The sequence below is a fragment of the Rhincodon typus genome, chromosome 24 (assembly GCF_021869965.1).
Source record: "Rhincodon typus isolate 14 chromosome 24, sRhiTyp1.1, whole genome shotgun sequence".
NCBI lineage: Eukaryota > Metazoa > Chordata > Chondrichthyes > Orectolobiformes > Rhincodontidae > Rhincodon > Rhincodon typus.
This window is the reverse complement of record NC_063355.1, coordinates 41842237-41862922: the sequence shown is the minus strand read 5'-3', so window position 1 is coordinate 41862922 and position 20686 is coordinate 41842237. Positions and strand designations below refer to the sequence as shown.

The window sequence follows — 20686 nt, the reverse complement described above, 5'->3', positions numbered from 1 at the left end:
CGTAAATACTTTAAAATTATTTACCCTGCAATTTGGCTGTTCTGATTTCTTTACCTGCATGCCCTCCACCCTAGCAGTACTGTGTTACAGCTCTGAATCGCTGTTTATAAAATACTTAGTCTGTTCTACCAAATCTGTCATGTTTGAGTAAAGTCATTGAAGGCAGTAGTTTAATTCAGCTAACTACTTTTTCATATGCGTAATATGTTGCTACCCTAAAGATGGTTGGTGCAGTGGGAGAACCTCCTCAATAACATACAACTGATCACTGCCATTTCCTCTAATGTATGTGGGATATCGGCCAAGGCTATCTGCAGTTAGGCAGTTTTCACCTTGCGGTTCTAGTTGTAAGTCATTTCTGATGAGCAAAGTACCTTATCATCAACCCTCAAAGTAGTCAACTCTTTTAGTAATAAATACAAGATGGCAGTAATACTGGTATACTGTACTAATGTTTATGGAGTTTGTTCTGCAAAATGCTATGTACATGACTGAGCTCTCGGTAAAGCCTGGCAAGTGGATAAGTTGACATGCACTCGCTTTCACAATCTTTTTATTTGTTTGTTCTTGCAGTTGGCCAAGCCCTGCTATACTAAAAGGGAGACCAAAAATGCAGTCCATTGCCCAGAGTTCTCCATGCAGCCCTGGTCTCTCCATTCATGGGAGATCTAGTCCACTGTGCCACAGTCCAGGAAAGTTTGGGAGTTCTCCTTACTCCGAGTTTGGAAGCCCAGGGCGATATAGTCCAGCCTATGCCAGCCATATCCAGGTGTTGCGACTTCTGCACTTATCTGAATCATCTGAGCTCTAACATTTGCTGTTGTGAAACCATTATGTTGGCCCATTTTAGAGGAGGAACCAATTCTATATTTTAAAAAAAAAGGTAGTTTCCTAAATATGTCTAAAATGTACAATGGCTGTTTCATTGTTAATGTATTCTTTGATTCTTTCGGTGTAAATCAGTTTTCATTGCAGTCCCTTATTGCTTGCTGTATTATTCCAAGTTCCCCGTTCCCTGTTTCTCTAATGAATGTTAACCCTGATTTTTCTACCATCCCTTCATCCAAATGTGAATACGTTACAACTTCTTTTATGCCATGCTGTAATAAAATGTTCCCTATTTGAACTTTCCCGAAAATAGGAATAGGAGAAAAAGTAATTTAACTTTTCTGAGGACTTCATGACCAAGGCAGCTCTGAAGATTGAACAGGATCTTGGTCTAGGCTGATGATGTTAGTAACACTCCCAATTATGTATTTTTTTTTCCAATTTAATTTCTGTGAAATTTCTGTAAGATTCCACTTATTTTGGGTGGGGGGGGGCAGTGGGTGTTGGATTGAAGTGATGCAGAGGGAGAATAAATTAACTTGGCTTTGTTTGTTATTGCTGGGAAATACATCTGTGGGTATGTTACTGTACATTATACTGCATTGAACTGAAATGTGCTACAGAAAGCAAGTTACTATAACTGATGTGTAAAAAGGCAGAAAACTTCTGTGTTAAACATGTGAAGAGAGAAAATAAGGTACTGATGTACAGCAATGAATCAGTCTCCCTGACACCTTGTTTGCATTGGTCATTAAGTATTCTCAGAATTGTATTAAAAATTGTTGCAAGAAGATTACATCTGTGACTTTTGCAAGCTTTTTAGTGCCTTTTTTAAAAGTACTTTTTAATTGAGCTATGGACTAGTATTACTGTTGCCTTTAATGTAATTAAATGCAGCATGTAGGTACGGGATGACTGGATAATTTCTAGAGACCATCTACTGTTCAGCCCCACATTGTTATAGCACAGATTCCTAGGACACAATGCTAACCTGAAAGCACTTTTCTTGTCCTCATATAAAGTGGTTTTACACTGTTGCTCCTGCACCCATAAGTGGCAGTAGATTGGTCCTCTGGAATATATGAAAATGTCTGACCTTATTGCCTCTGACCTTTCAGACTGCCCTCTGGGATGTAGCATGTATTTATGGTACATTTCTTACTGTGTAAATGTGAAATGATGACTGGAGAAAAAAATAAAGAAAAATGCATAAAATTAAAGCATTTTAATTGTTATAAATGGAGTTTCACATTTTTTAAAGCTGTTGAATAATGTATGAGAGTTCAGTATGCAAGTGCAAGTTGATGAATAGCATTGAATAAGTTTAGTTTTGTGTGTTATCAGAAACGTAGGAAATTAAATTGAACAAGTGACTTGTAAAATTTTATATTGTGGGTTTATCTGTATCCTGGTTTGCTCACTTCTTATGAAGTGCTTCCAACCTGAAGTGTAGTATTGATGCTGTTGTGATTTGGTTAATTTCTCACTCATTGGCTTCAAGGTACTGTACTTGCCAGTTGATGAAAAACAGGAGGTTCATTCTCCCCTACCTGTGGTTAAAATGAACTTAGAAATTTAATAAGTGACCTAGTGTAGGTAGAAATTTAATAAATATTTCTGTACGGTGAGTTCCTTTTCTTTTTTTAAAAGACAGGTGTAATTAGTGGAACTATGGGACAGAAAGCACCTTTGCTGACAAGTTGCCTGTTTCTAATGTTTATAAGTCTTCAGCTGATCTGTGCAAAGAATTCTTAAGCAGCAGATATTCTGTAACACAATGAATTATTGTTGATTGTTGTTGAGAACAAAATGGTATTAAATAAAACAGTATATTAAGAAATTGGAGATAGGATTTTTTTAAGATGTAACTTCTACCTAGAACGATGTTTCGATAATTACTGCAAGACACTGGTGTGGTGACCATGAAATTAGATTACTTATCTTCATGTAAGACTAAGTAGTACACATTCTCTCTTGAACAGTACTGAATTTGGAAAATAAAGTTTTGTTTGCTTTCGAAAAAAAGCCAAAACAATTGCATCAATTCAGGTTCTCTGCCCATCTTAAAAAGATGATCTCATTGAGAGCACCTGCATACAGGCCATGTTGATGATCCAGCTTAGTTCAGTTCCTGTTTTGGCCACAGTGGAATTCCTACTCCATCTATCTGGGCACTTGCTTTACTCTTTAAGGTTGACTAGTTTGTAATCCAGTCCTTTTACTAAAAGAAAGCTAGGCAATTCAAATTTACCCACAGTACGTAGAAGTGCCCTGTTGAAGAATTTTTGATTGGGCTGTACTGAATCTCTTTTAATGTGCAAACAACTGGTTTGAATGACCAGAATCAATTTGAGTCGTTAAGATGAATTAATCCTCAATGAAAACCTCTTCCCCGTGAGATGGTTATAAGGTAAGGTGTTTTCTGTATTCAGACCATTTGACAGTTGAAGCTAGTTTTTAAACTAGATCTAAGATTAACTGCTTCCTTACCCTTCCTGTACTTGGGTAAGATTGGTGACTTCTGGCTTTACCAAAGAGGTATAATGCACATTGATTTTCATATCACTTGTTACATAATTAAGCTTTTTTTTAAACCTCTCTGCTAAACTTCCATTAGTTTTAATCCAGCTCTTGTTTTTGTGTTCTGGCATTCGTGGAATTTAACTGGACAAGAAAGTTTCATACTCCATATCTTTAGTTCAGAAGCCCTAGCATCCTATTATGGCTTGAAGAGGGGCTTGGTCTGCCTGTGGATTATTGTAAGTTCAATTAGCTGAGATCACCTTTTTTCACTACCAGCAAATTATCAAAGGGAGGTTTCTCCTACAGCTTGGGCCGGAGGGGGTAAGTTGTGGTCCTTGAAGGAGGAGGACATCTGGGATGTCTGGGTGTGTTGAAGTTGATAACCTGTTCAAGCTCCTCACGGGAGCACAAGGTAGCACCGATACAGTCATCAGAGGCATAGGGACTGTTCCATGTATCCTTTGAAGAGGCAGGCATAGCTTGAACCCATACAGGTGCCCATAGCCACTCCTCCAACTTCCTACAAACTAAAGGAAAAGTTGATGAGGGTAAGGACAAATTCTGTTAAGCAGATGAGGGTGTTGTTGGAGGGGGACTGGTTGGGCCTGTGGGAGAAAAAGTGGAAGGCTTTTAGGTCCTCTGCTTGGGGAATACTGGTGTACAGGGACTGGCTATCCATTGTGAAGATGAGGTTTTTGAGGGCAGGGGAACTGAAAGTCTTGGTGGAGGGGTGGGTAGTGTCCCAAATGTAGGTGGGGAGTTCCTGGACCGGGGGAAAAGACAGGTCAAGGTAAGCGAAGATAAGTTCAGTGGGTAGGAGCAGGCAGACCAGGTTTGTGGTGTTTAGGAAGGAGATAGAACTGGGTGGTGCAGAGTTGGGCAACAATCAAGTGGGAGGCCTCCTGAGGTGATGCTTATTGATGGTTTGGTATGGGGGGGTGGGGTCATAAGTGAGGGGTAGGAGGCGGTGTCAGAGAGTTAGTGCCTGGCCTCTGTGATGTAGAGTTCGGTATGCCATACCACTACTGCCCTTCCCCCACCTCCCTCATCACAGGTTTGATGGTGAAGTTGGGGTTGGAGTGAGTGAGTGGAACAGTCCCTCTTCTGCTGTTACACTGGCACCATCCCTCACCTCTTCCTCTGCTACATTGCTCAAGCTCCTCATGGGAAGCTCAGTTATAGTCCATCAACTGTACTAACACTCGAATTCACCTGGACCATCTCCAATACCTCCCTCCCCTTCCTGGATCCCTCTGTCTCCATCACCGGTAACTGTCTCATTTATCTCAAACCTACCAATTTCCATAACTATGTTGACTACACTTCCTCTCACCCACTTTCCTGCAAGGCTGTGACCCCTACTCCCAATTCCTCCACCACATCCACTCCCAAGCTGGAGCACTCCACTCCCTGACATCCCCCCCCCCCTTAGTTGATCCAAAAGGCCCTCAACTGGATTTCTTGCATTTCCCACACCTACCCCCACCCCACCAACTTCCTACATTCAGGACATCATGCTCTGCCACCTGCAATTTGACCCTACCACCAAAGTGATATTTCCCACTCTCCCCACCTCTTTCGTAGGTTCCACTCTATGTACCCACCATTCCATGACTCCCTCATCCACTCCACACTCCCCACCAACACCACCACATTGGCACCTTTTCCTGCAACTGCAAGATGTGCTACACCTACCCCTATGCCTCCCCCCTCACTTTCATCTGAGGCCCAAGACAAACTTTCCATATCTGACAGGTATTCACACGTACATCCTCCAACCTGGTCTACTTTATCTGTTGCTCCCGAAGTGGCCTCCTCTACAATCAGTGAGACCAAGCACAGACTTGGTGATGTTTCGTGGAGTATCTACACTCTGTATGTGATAATCGACAGGACCTTTTGTACACTAACCATTTTAATGCCTCCTCCAGTGCCACGATGACGGAGGAACAACCTCACTCCACCTTGGGAGCCTAGAGCCTGAACGTAAAATTCACCAGTTTCAAAATCTCCCCACCCTGGCCGCATCCAATGTCCAATGTCCAATCCCCATCTCCTTGACCTGACAACCTGTCCATCATCCCACCTACCTTCCCCTTTCCCTGTCCTGACCCAAAATGTCAACTCTCCTGGTGCCTGACCTGCTGTGTGTTGCTCCAGCTCCATACTGTATTGATTGACTTCAGCATCTGCAGTTCTTGCTATCTCCTTGTAGTTGCACACCACTTACGTAACAAACCATTCCCTGTGACTTACTTCAGGTTTTTCACAGCCATGGGTCAAGTTGCACCAGAGTGATGTAGAGCTAGCTGGTAATCTCAGTTTGGAGTAACTGTGGTCAAGGTTTTCTGTAAGTAATGCTGTTGGCAGATTGTTAAAGCCCAGAAACTTCTTTCAACTCCAATGAAAGAATTAACCTTTACTTGTCAAAGAACTCTTCATTCTAGTAAACTTATTAAAACCACATCCATAAATTGAAATAAGGATATGAAAGTTACTGGTTGTGATCTTTCAATCACTGTGCTTGTTAATAACACATCTATTGCTACATGACAACAGTTTGTTAAAAACCCTTTATTTGCAGAGCCCTGTAATGAATTTAAAATTGCATTGATGTAGCCTGGAAAAAAAAAATTGATACAATCAGTAAACTGCTTAATGCAAAACATGATACAAGTTCTATAGCTTGATCACCAATTATCAAGTATAATGATTTGTTTTGTACAACTTATATTCAACCCTCCCACCAAAGCTGTGCCTATTTCAAAATTAATTCATTGGTTCTGAAGCAATCTATGATGTGCAACAAAGATAAAAATTCTTTCACTTACAGTTCAATGGATGGAAGTTATCCTATTTCATACATGCTTTAATAGCCTGTTCACCTACAGAGGTATCACAACTGAATCCACCATACTAGCCATGACTGACGGAGGGTCAGATTCATAACAACTGTTCTCCCCTCTCCTGAGCAGTACTGACTGAGGTCACCTGCCTGCACAAGCAAGCAAGGGCTGCTGCTAGACTTCGCTATGCAATGAGCCAGGAAGAATGACATATCTCATGAACCATACGCAAGACACTGTGTGTATTGGGTCTTACATACAATATCTGCAAGAGAAAAGTGATTCTTTTACAGACTAAACAAACCTTTAAACTGAGAATCATTTGAAATTTTAAAAAGCAAGTTACTTCTACAGTGATAATGACACTCAGGACCAGACTTTGCATCTCCCTCCAAGTTAAGTTTACTATTTCTCAACAAGGTTATAATGAGGTAAGGGAGTGAAAGCGAAGAGAAACATACTATGGCACAGGCAGAGACATCATTCAAGTGTGTCATCAGCTTAAAATGAATCAACATTGATTGATTAAATTCCACACACACACTCGTACAACCTGGATTCAGGGGTGTGATTAGAAAATTGGGAAAAAAAAAAGTTAATAAAAATCTAACTTGTTGTAAACCGACATGGTAACAACTGATATCATTTCAAGTATTAGACAACATTTTGCACTGTAACATGAAGCACAAGATTTTGAAAATAACAAGCAGCAGCTCTGTTCTAGCGACTTAATTTGTCAGGAGGCATGAAGCCTGTGTCTCCTAATGTTCGGAGTGCAACCCTCCCATTAGGGTGGATGGTAAGCCAGGTGATGCTGCCATTGTTGAGACACATCCTCAGCCATCCTTCTGGAGGAAACTGCAAAGCTCTACAAAGAGAGAAAAAACATGGATTACTAGAAAATGTATTAAACCTTGGGGAATCTATAAAGTTGTTACAAAATAGATCATTCCATCATAAAGTCATAAGTGGGGATGTTCTCTAATGATAGCAAATTGTTAACCATTTAAACTACTTAGTGATTGCGCTTCTACTGTTCTCTGATGTAGAGAATTCCAAATATTCACAGCCCTGAGTAAAAGAATTTCTCATCTCAATTTTAAGAGGTTTTTCTTTATTTTGAAAGTATCCCCTGGTTCAAGACTCTCCAACCCGCATCTGCATCTGCATCTATTGATTTATTAACTACATCCACCCCTTCAATTATTTTGACTGAAAACAAGAAAATGCTAGAAATCAGTGGTCAGGCAGCATCCATGGAGAGAGAGCAAGCTAACGTTTGGAGTCGAGATGACTCTTCATCATAGCAGAGATAAAAAGATATCTAGACTTGCTGTCTCTCCACGGACGGTGCCTCACCTGCTGTGATTTCCAGCACTTTTTGTTTCCAGTAGATTCCAGCGCCTGTAGTAATTTGCTCCTCCTTTAATTGTTTTGTAGGTTTCAATTCGATCACCCCTCATTCTGAGACTCTAGAAAATGTGGGTTCAGTTTCCCCAACAGAAATTACTGGCAAAACTCAGCAGGTACGGCGATGTGTGGGAAGAAGGTAGAGTTAACATTTCAAGTCCAGTGACTTTTCAGAGACCCGCTGAGTTTTGCCAGCTGTTTCTGATTCAGACCTCCTGCATCCACAGTCTTTTGTTTTAGTCCAGTTTCCCCAATCTCTTTTCATAATGCAGTCCCATTATCCTAGAAGAAAAAGTCTTGTTGCATTCCAGCTATACAATATTATACTTCCGAAGGCAAGGGAGACAAAAAACTGCATGTAGTATACCAAAGGCTATAACACTTTGGTATGCCTTTACTCAAATGCTTTTTCAATAAAAGGCCAATATTTTGAAGAGGATTGATTAAGACAGAGCAGTGGACATGATCTATATGGACTTCGGTAAGGTGTTCCACAAGGTTAGATCACATGGAATACAGGGAGAAGTAGCCATTGGGATACAGAACTGGCTTGAAAGTAGGAGACAGGGATAGTGGTGGAGAATTGCTTTCGGACTGGAGGCCTGTGACCAGTGGTGGGTCCACTGCTTTTTGTCATTTTACATAGGAGGTATGGTTAGTAAGTTTGCAGATGACACCAAAACTGGTGGTGGTGTGGTCAGCCAAGGGGGCTCAGAGTACAACAGGACTTTGATCAAGAGGGCTGAGGAGTGGCAAATGGAGTTTTAATTTAGATAAATGTGAGGCGCTGCATTTTGGAAAGGCAAATCATGGCAGGATTTGTACACTTTATGGTAAGGTCCTGGGGAGTGTTGCTGAACAGAGAGACCTTGGAGTGCAGTTTCATAGTTCTTGGAAAGTGGAGTCCCAGGTAGACAGAATAGTGAAGAAGGCGTTTGAAATGCCTGCTTTTATTGGTCAGTGTATTGAGCATTGGAGTTGGAAGGTCATGTTGCAGCTGTACACGACATTGTTTAGACCACTTTTGGAATACTGCATTCAATTCTGGTCTCCCTGCTAATAGGAAGAATATTGTGAAACTGGAAAGGGTTCAGAAAAGATGTACAAGGATGTAGCCAGGGTTGGAGGGTTTGAGCTATAGGGTGAAGCTGAACAGGCTGGGGCTATTTTACTTACAGCATCAAAGACTGAGGGGTGACCTAATAAAAGTTTATAAAATCATGAGGGGTGCAGATCAGGTGCATAGCCAAGGCCTTTTCCCCAGGGTAGCAGAGTCTAAAACTAGACAGCATAGGTTTAAGGTGAGAGGGGAAAGATTCTATTCTCTATGACTCTATTCCATTAGCCTTCCTAATTGCTTGTTGAACTGTGTGTCAGCAATCAGTGACAATTCAATGACGACTCTCAGGTCCCTTTGTAGATCTACACTTTTTAATTGTTTACTATGCAAGATAAATACTCTGCACATCTGTTCCTCCTACCAAATTGTATATTCACAACTGTCCACATTATATTCCATCTGCCATATTCTTGCCTACTCAGCAAGTCTTTCCAAATCCGTTACTTTGGATCTTCGTCACAACACATTCCCACCCAGCACTGTATCTTGGAAATCTTACATTTGGACCCCAGATCCAAATCATTGATACACATTGTGAACAACTGGGGCCCTAAGTACCTCGTCCTTGCAATGTCCCATTGGACAGAGCCGACCATTGAGTCATTCTCACAATATTATTACTGTTTCTGCTCATTGGCCAATCTTTAAATCTGTGCCAGTGCATTACCACTACTCCCTGTACTTTAATTCTACTAACTAACCTCCTGCGGGAAACTTTATCAAAGGTCTTTTATATTATGTCCACGGACTTCCCTTTATCAATCCTTTTAGTGACACCCTCAAAAAAACTCCAACATGTTTGTCAAACACAACTGCTCATTCAAAAGTCCATGCAGTCTGATTAGTCAAATCATTACTTACATTAATACAAACAGATGATGTGTTGCACCATAAGATTATGCTATTAACCTAGCAATTCAAGGGAGCTGGACACAGACAGGAGTTCAAATACTTTCCAGGCATTTGGGGAAATTAAATGCAACTAATTAACTAATACTGGAATAAAGTTAGTACCAATAGTAATAATCATGTAACTATTGGATGGGCATTAAAAACCCATTCCTTAATGAAGGAATTCTGCTGTTCTTACTTAATCTGACTTACAGACGACTCCAGACACACAGCAATGTGTCTGACTCTCAGCTGTCCTCTGAAATGCCCTAACAAGCCCAGTCAACTATGTCAAAGATAGGCAGCTTAACACCACCTTCTCAAGAGCACTTAGGGATGAACAATAAATGCTGGTCTTACTACTGTTGCTCACATCCTATGAATAAATAAGACAAAATCAAGCAAAGCTGTTTGTACTTAAGTGAGTTCTTCTCTTTCACTTTGGTAAGTCTGCAATGTAGCTGTGATATTTTGATGTTAGCCTTGATGCTCCCAGCTCTGTCGGGTGCGGTTTTAAATCCCATTCCAGATATTTGAGCACATAACGTAGGTGGTTAGTACAATACAGAGTCAGTTCTGCACTGCTTTTTCCGGTGATAATGTTAAAATTAAGGTCTGTCTGGTTACCATTCCTTCCACCAGAAACAGTTTCTCAATTAATCTCCCCATGATTTGAGCAACTCCATTAAATCTCCCCTTAACCATTTTTGCTGAAAGGAAAATAATCCATTCTTGTCCAGTTTCTTTATAGAACTGATCTCAACCCTGTCATTTCTCCAAAACAGAATTTTTTCAAAAACTCTAAGCATCACTGAAACGAGTTACCAAGAGTGCACAGGCAAGACTTTTCATTTCCAACAGATTTTGACACTGGTAAATATTAAATGAATTTGCAAACATTTGTGATTATCATATTGGTGTTATACTGAATGGAATGTGGACTTGATGCTCTAATAGCTACTTGGAAATACACTACCGGGTATAAGACCTCTACATTTTCCCCAGTTATAACAAAATATTGAATAAATACCTGCAAACAAAATAACGGATAACATTTGCATGACAGACAATGATCTCATAACTATCGTTCTCTTGCTTCAGATCAGCTCTGTGAATGTAGCGTCGGAAGGCAGCTTCGATCCTTGCACCATCTTCGTGATACTGCTGAGTACATTTGAAAAATATGTAAGTCACTTTAGATACTGTCTGGAAAGTACCACCATCTGGAAATTATAGACATATTGGCAAAATCCATCTCTGAACTGTAACGTGGAAATATATCACCATTCCTTCATTGTTGCTGGATCAATATCATGAAACTCCCCTTCTATCAGCAATATGGGGGTGTAATATCTCAACAGCAATTACATTAACGCACGATGAAATACGTATTTTAGATTAACAAATGTTTCAAACAGAATTTTGATGGCAGTCATAACCTGCTCTTTCTCCAAGTTATCTCTAAAGGAATCAGAACACAGTTTTTTTTAAGATTATTTGTTCAGAGGATGTGGGTGACACTGGTTACGCCATCATTCATTGACCATCCTTAATTGTCCTGCAGAAGATGGTGATGAGTTGCCTTCTTGACCCACTGTAATCCATTGGGTGTTGGAATACTTCCAGTGCTGTTTGGAGGGGACTGCCAGGATTTTGACCCAGTGACAGTGAACAAACAATGTTGTATTTCCAAGTCAGGACGGTGGGTGGATTGAAGGGGAAAGAGCAGGTGGTGGTATTCCAATGCATCTGCTGTCTCTCTCCTTCTACATGGTAGAGAGCAGAGGGTTCCAAAAAAAGTGGACTGTTTTATTGAGATTGTTGAGTGTTGTTGGAGCTTCACTCATCCAGGCAAGTGAACAGCATTCCATCAGACTCCCAACTTTGCTTTGTCGATAATGATATGTTGAGTCTCACTGTGGGAAGACTGGCATTTTGCTGTGACCTGAATTTAGTTTGACTCAAACAGATACAATTTAAAACCAACTCTTCCAATGGGAAGCAAGCACAGACATAAACATTGAATTTGGCTGCAGTCATCCAATCATCAGTCCAGAACACAAAACTGTTCTCACATACTTCAACCTCGTAAACAGAGAGAGGCAAGTTAGTATCACCAGAGCAGAACACAGCCGCAGTAGACTCTTTTAGCAATACTGTAGCTTTCAATGTATCGAAAACGAAAAGCATTCACCATTTACCAATCCAGACACCCATCTCCTATAGAAACAGCAAGGATCGAATTGAACGGCAGAATAGGGCTGAATGATGTACTTCTGTTCCAATTTTGTGCGAAGTAGTTTTGGGTTGAAGGAGTGAGTTATAACAATATTCTTAGGATCAACATGGCTCCTTAACAGCAGGAAGTTCATTTTAAAAAAAAAAACTTGCTAAGTCACTCCTATCTATAAATGAAAACCAAACTATATTCAAACATTAAATTCACTGGACAGCATGTAATCTTGTGATTTCCACTGGCACTTCTCAACAGAAGCAGTTTATTGTAAGTTACCTTTAGCTTCATTCTTACCATAGCTTCTGGTTTCCAATGGCTGACTGGTGGCACGGGTTCAATTGGTGCTCCTTCTCTCAGTAAGTCGCAACTCATCATTTCCAAACCTAGAACCACAATGCTCACAAATATAAATGCCACATCCAATCAGTACATTAAATACACTAATTGCTTATTACATTGATCTATTTCCCCATTCCCCTCTATTGCTACACATGAACGTTCTTCTTTATTGCCTCAAAGATGCAAATGAGATCAGTGATCTGCCACAGAAGGAATTCATCAAACCAAAGCCACACACAATACTGTCACCATGGTTTCACCAGACAATAGGGCAGCTGTCTCATTAGAAAGAAATGACTGGTGGTGGTTTAACCTGAGGGAGAGGATGAGGAGAGTCCTTCATGGTAACCTTAGCTGGTGCGAGAATTGAACCCACACTGCATCCTAATCCAGCCGTCCAGTCAACCTAGGTACCCAACTTCTTCCACACACAGTATTTCTATTCGTATCCCATTCCTCCATCATATTTTTTGCACGATACTTTAATTTGTAATCCTTGTTTTACCAAGGAAGAAGATGCAACCAAAGCCGTAGTAAAAGAAGTTTTTAAAAAAAAAAAAATCAAAGCAGAAAAGGACTGACTGTTTGTTTCTAAAGTTGGTAAGTCACCAGGACCGGATGGGATTGTGAAAAAGAATGACTTACATCATGTCTGTTGTTTTCACCACCATGTCTTAAAGTACTTTACAGCCAATGAACTTATAAAGTGTAGCAAAATTGCATGCAGCAGGTTTCCACAAACAGCAATGTGGTAATGAATAGATAATCTGCTTTTGTGAAGTCAATTTTTATTATTTGTACAGGGAACGTGGGGGCATCACTGGCTAGGTTAGGTTTCATTGTCTAGTTGTCCAGAGAGCAGTTAAGAGTAAATCACATTCACTCATGCCACATATAGGTCAGATCAAGTAAGGATGGCAGATTTCCTTCCCATGAGACATTAATAGGTCAGATTTTTTTTTACAACAAGTGACAATGATTACATGGTTTACATTAGGCCAGCTTTCTTAAAAAAAAAAATTCCAGATTTTTATTGAATTCAAATGGCAACCGGTGTCTAGTGGAGTACTGTAGGGGTCTGTGTTGTGACCACAACTATTTACAGTATACATTGACGATTTGGATGAAGGAACTGAGGATATTTTTGCTAAATTTGCAGATGACACAAACATAGGTGGAGGAACCGGCTAGGAGAGTCGGCAGATAAATGGCAGATGGAACATACTATGGGGAAATTGGGAGGTTATTCACTTTAGTAGGAAAAATAGAGGCATAGACTATTTTCTAAATTGGGAAGGCTTCGGAAATTTTAAGCACAAAGGGATTTGGGAGTCCTCATTCAGGATTGTCTTAAAGTTAACATGCAGGTTCAGTTGGCAGTTAGTAGGGTAAATGCAACGTTAGCATTCATTTCAAGAGGGCTAGAACACAAGTGCAGGGACGTACTGCTGAGGCTATGTAAGGCTCTGGTCTGACTGCATTTGGAACACTATTTGGGCCTTGTATCAAAGGAAAGATGTGCTGTCATTGGAGGGGGCCCAGAGAAGGCTTACAAGAATGATCCTGGAGATGAAGGACTTGTCACATGAGGAGCAATGGAGGTCTCTGGGTCTGTACTCCATGGAGTTTAGAAGGATGAGGGGGATCTGACTGAAAATTACAGAATACGGAGAGGCCTGAATAAAGTGGACGTGGAGAAGATGTTTTCACTAGTGGGAGAGACTAGGACCCGGAGGCACAGCCTCAGAAATGAAAGCACGACCCTTTAGAGCTGAGATGAGGAGAAATTTCTTCAGTCAGAGGGTGGTTATTCTGTGGAACTTATTACCGCAGAAGGCTGTGGAGGCCAAGTCATTGAGTTTATTGAAGATAGATATAGATAGATTCTTCATTAGGAAAGGGATCAAGAGTTACGGAGATAAGGCAAGAGAATGGGGTCGAGAAATACATCTGTCACGATTGACTGGCACAGCAGACTTGATGGGCCGAACTGCTCCCATATCTTATGGTCTTATTCAAATCCATGAGCCCATGACATTAGTCTGGGTCTCTGAAATACTAATCTAGTGACAGTATCACTATGATACCATTTCCCCATCATATTAGTCAGGACACCAAGAATAACTCCCTTTTTCTATAAATAATTTTCATCTGAGATACGGTCACTCTGACAATACAGTACTCCCTCAACACTACATTAAACTGAAATCCCTCTGAACATCAAAGGCTTGTGCTAAGAAGTGTGACAGGCTGCCACTAATGAAGTAACTAGTAAAGCACTGACTAGTAACAGATTGTTATGGAATTTATACCTTTGTCAATATCAGCATCAACTGACAAAAAAGAATTTGCTAAATGCGAAAAAGGACCAAGGTCCATCTAGTTCAGTTTTCCCAACTTATTAGTCACATAATTCAACGATAGTGGAATTAATGACTTATCAGAATGATCAATGTATATCAGTGAATTTACAACCGATGGAGACAGAAGGGAAGGAAATCTCCTCATGGAGACCTTTTGGAGCCTTAGGTCCGTGTTCCCCTCTTTCTCCCAAGCATGCGACACGCAACACTCAACAAACATTGGGTCTCAAAGTATTCACGGGCTTTCATCTTAAAACATTACGTCCATCGACACTTCATGGATATGCAAAGCTACTTACATTACATTACAGCACTTTAACTGTAGTAAAACATCCCAAAGCACTTCAGACAAAAATTTACACCAAGCCACATAAGGAGATTTTAGGAGAGGTGACCAAAAGTTTAGCCAAACAGGTTGTCTTTAAGAAAAACATCGAGAAGAGTAGTAAGTAAATCTAATTGTGCATTGTCCCTGTTAAATATCCGAGTCCCACAAATGCAAATTTTACTTTTTTATGATAGAATTGATTATTAAAAATCAGAAGAAAATCTGCAAAGTACCGAGCAGACACAGCATTAGTCTGACTGAGTGCACCCTGACCCACCTGGCAGGTATTTACTAATAATTGTCGCTGTCTCTTTTGCTCTGGTCATACTGGAGTGAATCAGAATGTCATATTTCAATCCCAAACTTGCCAATCGCTGACCCGTTAGTTCAGCCTGTTCACGTCCTGGAACAAAGTAACATTTTCAGCCTGAAGGTGATAAACAGTTTATAGACAATAAAACTACAAGCCGTTCATCTGATAAATTCAGTAAACATCCTCAAATGTCTAATGGACTATGCTTTGCCACAGTACTGAATACATTAACAATGTTATATGACAAACACCACATTTCTAGAACTGCAAAGCATAAATAATGATATATTAGCTCTTTGCTCTACATAAGACACAATAAACTATCCTGGGCATTGTTCTGCCTGTTTAAAGGTACACTGGCTGCTCCTGCTCATCCTTTCCAACTGAGGACCTTAAAACAACTGAACTTATTGGTTTACTTGGTCTTCCTCCAAAGATGAAAATCTGAATTTGGCATCATTGCCGCAAATTGATCTCTGTGATCTGCTCTCCCACTCTCGAAACTTCCTGGCATCCTGCACTACAACAAATTATGATTATAAAGTAACTTTGACATAAGAAAACCTTCCACAGGTCTTCACAGGAAAGTTATAAAGCAAAATCACACAGTGAGGCATACGAGGAGATGGTAGGGATAATAGTCAAAAACTTGTTCAAATAAATAACTACTAAAAGATAAATTATCTAGCCATTGTGCTTAATTATTTAGAAGTACAGTGCATTAATGCAGCTTTCATTGTGCAAATATAAAGGGCTTTTGCAGTGAGTGGTAGTCTCCCTACCCCTAGGTTGGGAGGTCTGGGTTCAAGTTGCACCTGTTTCAGTTGTGTAATAACATCTTTGAAGAGGTTGATTTGAAAATACCTCGAGCAAATATAAAGAGATGAAAATGTGGGGAGGATAATTAGGAGGTGTATACTTGCAATGTTTCAGCCTGTAAACTAATGTAAAATTGAGATTGGAAAGTGAATTGGTGAACTGGAGCCAAAGTAGAAAAATATGTTTGAAGGGAGTGTTTTAAAGGAAGAAAGTGTCTTAGACACTCGGAGGGAATTCCAGAGTTTAGGGTTTTAGCAGCTGAAGGCACGGTCACCTGTGGTGGTGTGATTCAAATTGAGAATGCTCAACACGCTAGCATTAGAGGAGCACAAACATGCTGAACAGTCACAGGACTGGGAGAGATTACAGGAAGAAGCAGGGCTGAGCTGGTGGCAGCGATCTGAAAACAAGGATGTGTATCATAGGATAATATAGCAAAGGTGGTGACTATTTGGCCCATTGTGCCTGTGCTAGCCTTTTTTAAAAATCTGTCCAATTAGTCCATATATCAAAATAATGCAAATGTTTGAAATCCAAAATAAAAGTTAAGCCATTTGTCATTTAATCCACCACAGACTTTCCAAATGTTTTCCTCCCAGCCCCCTCCTTTCACTTGTACAAAACCTATTTCATTTCAAACTTTTTGCAGGTTCCGCTAAAACTATGGAGTATTCCAGAATTTTCTCTCTAATTCATCCCTTGTGCTTTCTCCCAAGCCTAGCACAATTTCCTCTGCAAGATCTTAGCTCCTCGATTCCCAACAACACTTGTTCCTCACTCCTGGCAAATGGATAATCAATACAAAATAAAACTAGATACAACCAAAGAGATAATTTACAAAAGGTCTTAAGTAATAAATTCACATGTACAGACCCAGTGATGTCAGAATTCTTTCTTTGTCTGTTGAGGCTGACAGATTGTATTGGGAATGTCTGATGAGGAAGATGTGCCTTGTGGCTTTGACTTTGTAATTTTCAAGTTGAGCAGTAAAGTCCTCAGCGTTGTCTTTGTTTTTCTTATTGGGTTTCATCAATGAAATAGGCTCCCGCCTGAAAGAAAGAAATTCATCAATGGTTAGGACAGGAACCACATTCTCAGTGTTTTACATTCCATCAGAAAACTCCTTCCCTGGTACTTTAACTATCTAGCTGAGAACTGGTTAAACTCATGCAAGAAGAACTAATCTGCCTTCAACACAAATGCTTCCACACAACTGCATTAAAGTTTGGCGAAGTTCACCAGTTATTAGTACAGTAACGTGGAAGAAACAAATTCAGATTTTTTTTTAAAAATTAATTTGTGGGACGTGGGTGGACATTGCTGGTCAGCATTAATTGCCCTCCCTTGAGAAGGTGGTGGTGAGCTGCCTTCTGCAGTCTATATGTTGCAGGTTAACCTACAATGCCCATAAAGAGGGCATTCCAGAATTTTGACTGCTTCACTATCTGAAGAGTCATGAAAGGTGCTGAACATTGTGCAATCATTGATGAAATACCCGCTGCTGACCTTATGATGGAGGCAGGTCACTGCTGATGAAGCTGGTGAAGATGGTTGGGTCTAGGACACTACCCTGAGGAATTGCTGCAGAGATGTCCTGGAACTGAGATGACTGACCTCCAACAACCACAACCGTCTTCCTATGTGCCAGGTAGGACTCCAACCAGCAGAAAGTTTATCCCCTGATACCCATTGATCCTTGATGCTACACTCAGTGGAATTTGACCTTGTACCAGTACAACATTCCTGTAACACTAAAATAGCTCAAACTGGCCATCTTGACTGTTCTACCATTCAATTACATCCACGTATATACTTCATCTGAGATAACAAGGTGTAGAACTGGATGAACACAGCAGGCCAAGCAGTATCATAGGAGCAGGAAGGCTGACGTTTCGGGCCTAGACCCTTCATCAGAAAGGGGGGAGGGGAAGGGGGTTCTGAAATAAATAGGGAGAGAGGGGGAGGCGGATAGAAGATGGATAGAGGAGAAGATAGGTGGAGAGGAAACAGACAGGTCAAAGAGGCGGGGATGGAACCAGTAAAGGTGAGTGTAGGTGGGGAGGTAGGGAGGAGATAAGTCAGTCCAGGGAGGACGGACAGGTCAAGGGGGTGGGATGAGGTTAATAAGTAGGAGATGGGGGTGCGGCTTGAGGTGGGAGGAAGAACAGGTTAGGGAGGCGGGGACAAGCTGGGCTGGTTTTGGGATGCGGTAGGGGGAGGGGAGATTTTGAAGCTTGTGAAATCCACATTGATACCATTGGGCTGCAGGGTTCCCAAGCGGAATATGAGCTGCTGTTCCTGCAACCTTTGGTGGCATCGTTGTGGCACTGCAGGAGGCCCAGAATGGACATGTCATCTGAGGAATGGGAGGGGGAGTTGTTTATTGCAAACCGAGCGTAGGTGTTCTGCAAAGCGGTCCCCGAGCCTCCGCTTGGTTTCCCCGATGTAGAGGAGGCCACAACGGGTACAGCGGATGCAGTATACCACATTAGCAGATGCGCAGGTGAACATCTGCTTGATGTGGAAAGTCTTCTTGGGGCCTGGGATGGGGGTGAGGGAGGAGGTATGGGGGCAGGTGTAGCACTTCCTGCGGTTATCCAGCATCTGCAGTTCCTACTATCTCTATATACTTCATCTGGTGGTTTTTGCTGTAAATCCCTTGATACCCAACAACTAATCTGATATTCAAAGAACTCCAGGTCTCCATCCTCCAGTGGGGAGCTGGACTCGAAACGTCAACTCTGTTTTCTCTGCACAGATTCTTCAGCAATTTCTGTTTCTGGTACTTTTATTTACATGATGATGTTGAAGATATCAGCAGCCTCCTTTCTGAAGTGCATTCAGTTCAATCCCATAGACAGCAAACCAGTTTTGATTTGGGAGCGGGTGCGGATATTGATGGAGAGTTAAATATTAAGCAGGAAACCGGAGACCTGGTCCAGAGGGAGCTGGAGAAAGTCCCCTGGGGGCCAAGCCCAGGGAGTGGCGCAGTTTGTTTTTGGTTTTTGTTCAAAACGGGAACCTGAGGCGATGCTGAATAGGGAGAGCAGCTCCGACACTGCGGCACCCCCTCAGCCCCGCGGGGGCCTGCGGCCTCCCCCCCGGGGCCTGGGCCTCGCCCGCACTCACTTGTCCCAGTTGAAGTCCCAGCCGGCGGCCGCTCGCTGCTCCAGAGGCGGGCTCGGGCTCCAACTCACCGCCGCCGCCGCCTCGACCCGGCCCTCGCCGCGCCTTTGAGTCGTGGCCGCGGCAGCCACCACCACGGCGGCGGTGCCAGCGATGCCACAGGCCACTTGGAACGCTTTCCGGAACGCCATGGCCCACCCGGGGGTAGACGGAGACACGATTCCGCCAAAGTGGGGGCACGGAACCAATGTCCTGGGCCCGCATTACCGGGGGAAACACTAACGTCGGCGCACCGGCCCTGGCTGGTGGCCGCAAACGGACAAAAGGCGTTTTCGAAAAACGTGCTCCGCTTAATGCGAATTTCCGAATTTCTTTTCCGGGTCCCATGCAGCAGAAAACCTTTTCATTCACCAGAAGTTAATGGACCCCTCCCTTTATCTTTAATCATGATCCACTGCTTTATTTATAAAACAAACATTCCAACAATTTCTTACTTTGGATTGATTCAAGCAATGAGGCACGATCAGCCTTGCCACAAAAGCAAAGTTGCTGGAAAAGCTCAGCAGGTCTGGCAGCATTAGTGGAGGAGAAAACAGAGTTAACGTTTCAGGTCCGGTGACCCTCAGAACCCTATCAGCCTTGACCTCTGGTTGAAGTACTTGCAAACAAAGATAGAGATAAATTGATAAATGTTACCACTAAAACCAATCTTTATCGACAGTGTAATTACAACATTCTTTGGAAGATAATAAATACAAGTTTAAATAGTGACCAGGTGCCCACTGTCTTATCAGAGGCACTAGAGTTGTACAGCATGGAAACACTCTTCTATCCAATTTGCCCATGCCAACCAGAGATCCTGAATAAATCCAGTCCCATGTGCCAGCATTTGGCCCATTCCCTATAAACCCTTCTTATTCATATAACCATCCAGATGCCTTTAAAATATTGTAATTGTATCAGCTTCCATCATTCCCTCTGGCAGCTTATTCCATTCACACACCACCCTCTCATCTGAAACCTATGGCTTCTAGTTTTGGACTTCCCTACCCTGGGGAAAAAAACGTGGCTATTTACCCTATCCCAGACCCTCATGATATTATAAACTTTTATCAGGTCACCCCTCAGTCCCAGATGCTCCAGGGAAAATAGCCCCAGCCTGTTCAGCCTCTCCATAGTGGTCAAACTCTCCAAACCTAGCAACATCCTCAAATCTTTTCTGAACCCTTCCAAGTTTAGCATCTTGCCTGTAGTAGGGATACCAGAATTGAAGGCAGTATTCTAAAAGTGGAAATAACCACTGTTCTGTACAGCCACAACATGACATTCCAACTCCTATACTTGATGCACTGACCCATGCACGTCCCATTGTATACCGAGATAACCTTCTTTACTATCTGCACCACCACCAAATTTGGTATTGTCTGCAAACTTAGTAACCATGCCTCCTGTATTCATATGCAAATCATTTATATAAATGACAAAAAACAGGGTCCATCGCCATCTATGCCTCCCAACCCAATAAACTTTCCATCATTCCACTA

At 41.7% G+C, this 20686-nt stretch overlaps 2 protein-coding genes across 8 annotated transcripts in view; one reads left to right on the top strand and one right to left on the bottom strand.

Annotated features, from left to right (window-relative positions):
* Window positions 1–2048, top strand: part of ankle2 (ankyrin repeat and LEM domain containing 2) — a 56460-nt gene extending 54412 nt beyond the window's left edge. For all 4 annotated transcript variants that reach the window (XM_048611414.1, XM_048611415.1, XM_020534285.2 and 1 more), the window contains one exon: window positions 574–2048. In XM_048611414.1, coding sequence (XP_048467371.1) covers window positions 574–672 — 99 coding nt within the window. In that variant the 3' untranslated portion in view covers window positions 673–2048. The remainder of the gene's footprint in view (window positions 1–573) is intronic.
* A 3861-nt stretch (window positions 2049–5909) lies between these two features.
* pgam5 (PGAM family member 5, serine/threonine protein phosphatase, mitochondrial) lies at window positions 5910–19413 on the bottom strand. Of its 4 annotated transcripts, none has more exons than XM_020534286.2 (6): window positions 19146–19413; window positions 16890–17065; window positions 15162–15287; window positions 12149–12237; window positions 10649–10782; window positions 5910–7065 (listed from the first exon to the last, which is right to left on the bottom strand). In XM_020534286.2, exons 1-6 carry the CDS (start codon window positions 19331–19333, stop codon window positions 6918–6920), a joined length of 861 nt encoding a protein of 286 aa, XP_020389875.1. In that variant the 5' UTR covers window positions 19334–19413; the 3' UTR covers window positions 5910–6917. The 4 variants fall into 4 exon arrangements, with proteins under 4 accessions (XP_020389875.1, XP_020389876.1, XP_048467458.1 ...); XM_020534287.2 differs by having other exon boundaries at window positions 10649–10779; window positions 19146–19397; XM_048611501.1 differs by having other exon boundaries at window positions 10649–10779; window positions 18813–19376.
* Window positions 19414–20686: the final 1273 nt, after the last annotated feature.

Bases quoted from the DNA above. Each gene is read 5' to 3' on its own strand.
- pgam5 (XM_020534286.2), bottom strand. From the start codon at position 19,333: ATGGCGTTCCGGAAAGCGTTCCAAGTGGCCTGTGGCATCGCTGGCACC. The intron at 17,066-19,145 runs GTGAGTGCGGGC...TCTTTCTTTCAG, and splicing joins TGGGACTTCAACTGGGACAA to GCGGGAGCCTATTTCATTGA. The intron at 12,238-15,161 runs GTGGGTCAGGGT...TTGTGGTTCTAG, and splicing joins TATTAGTAAATACCTGCCAG to GTTTGGAAATGATGAGTTGC.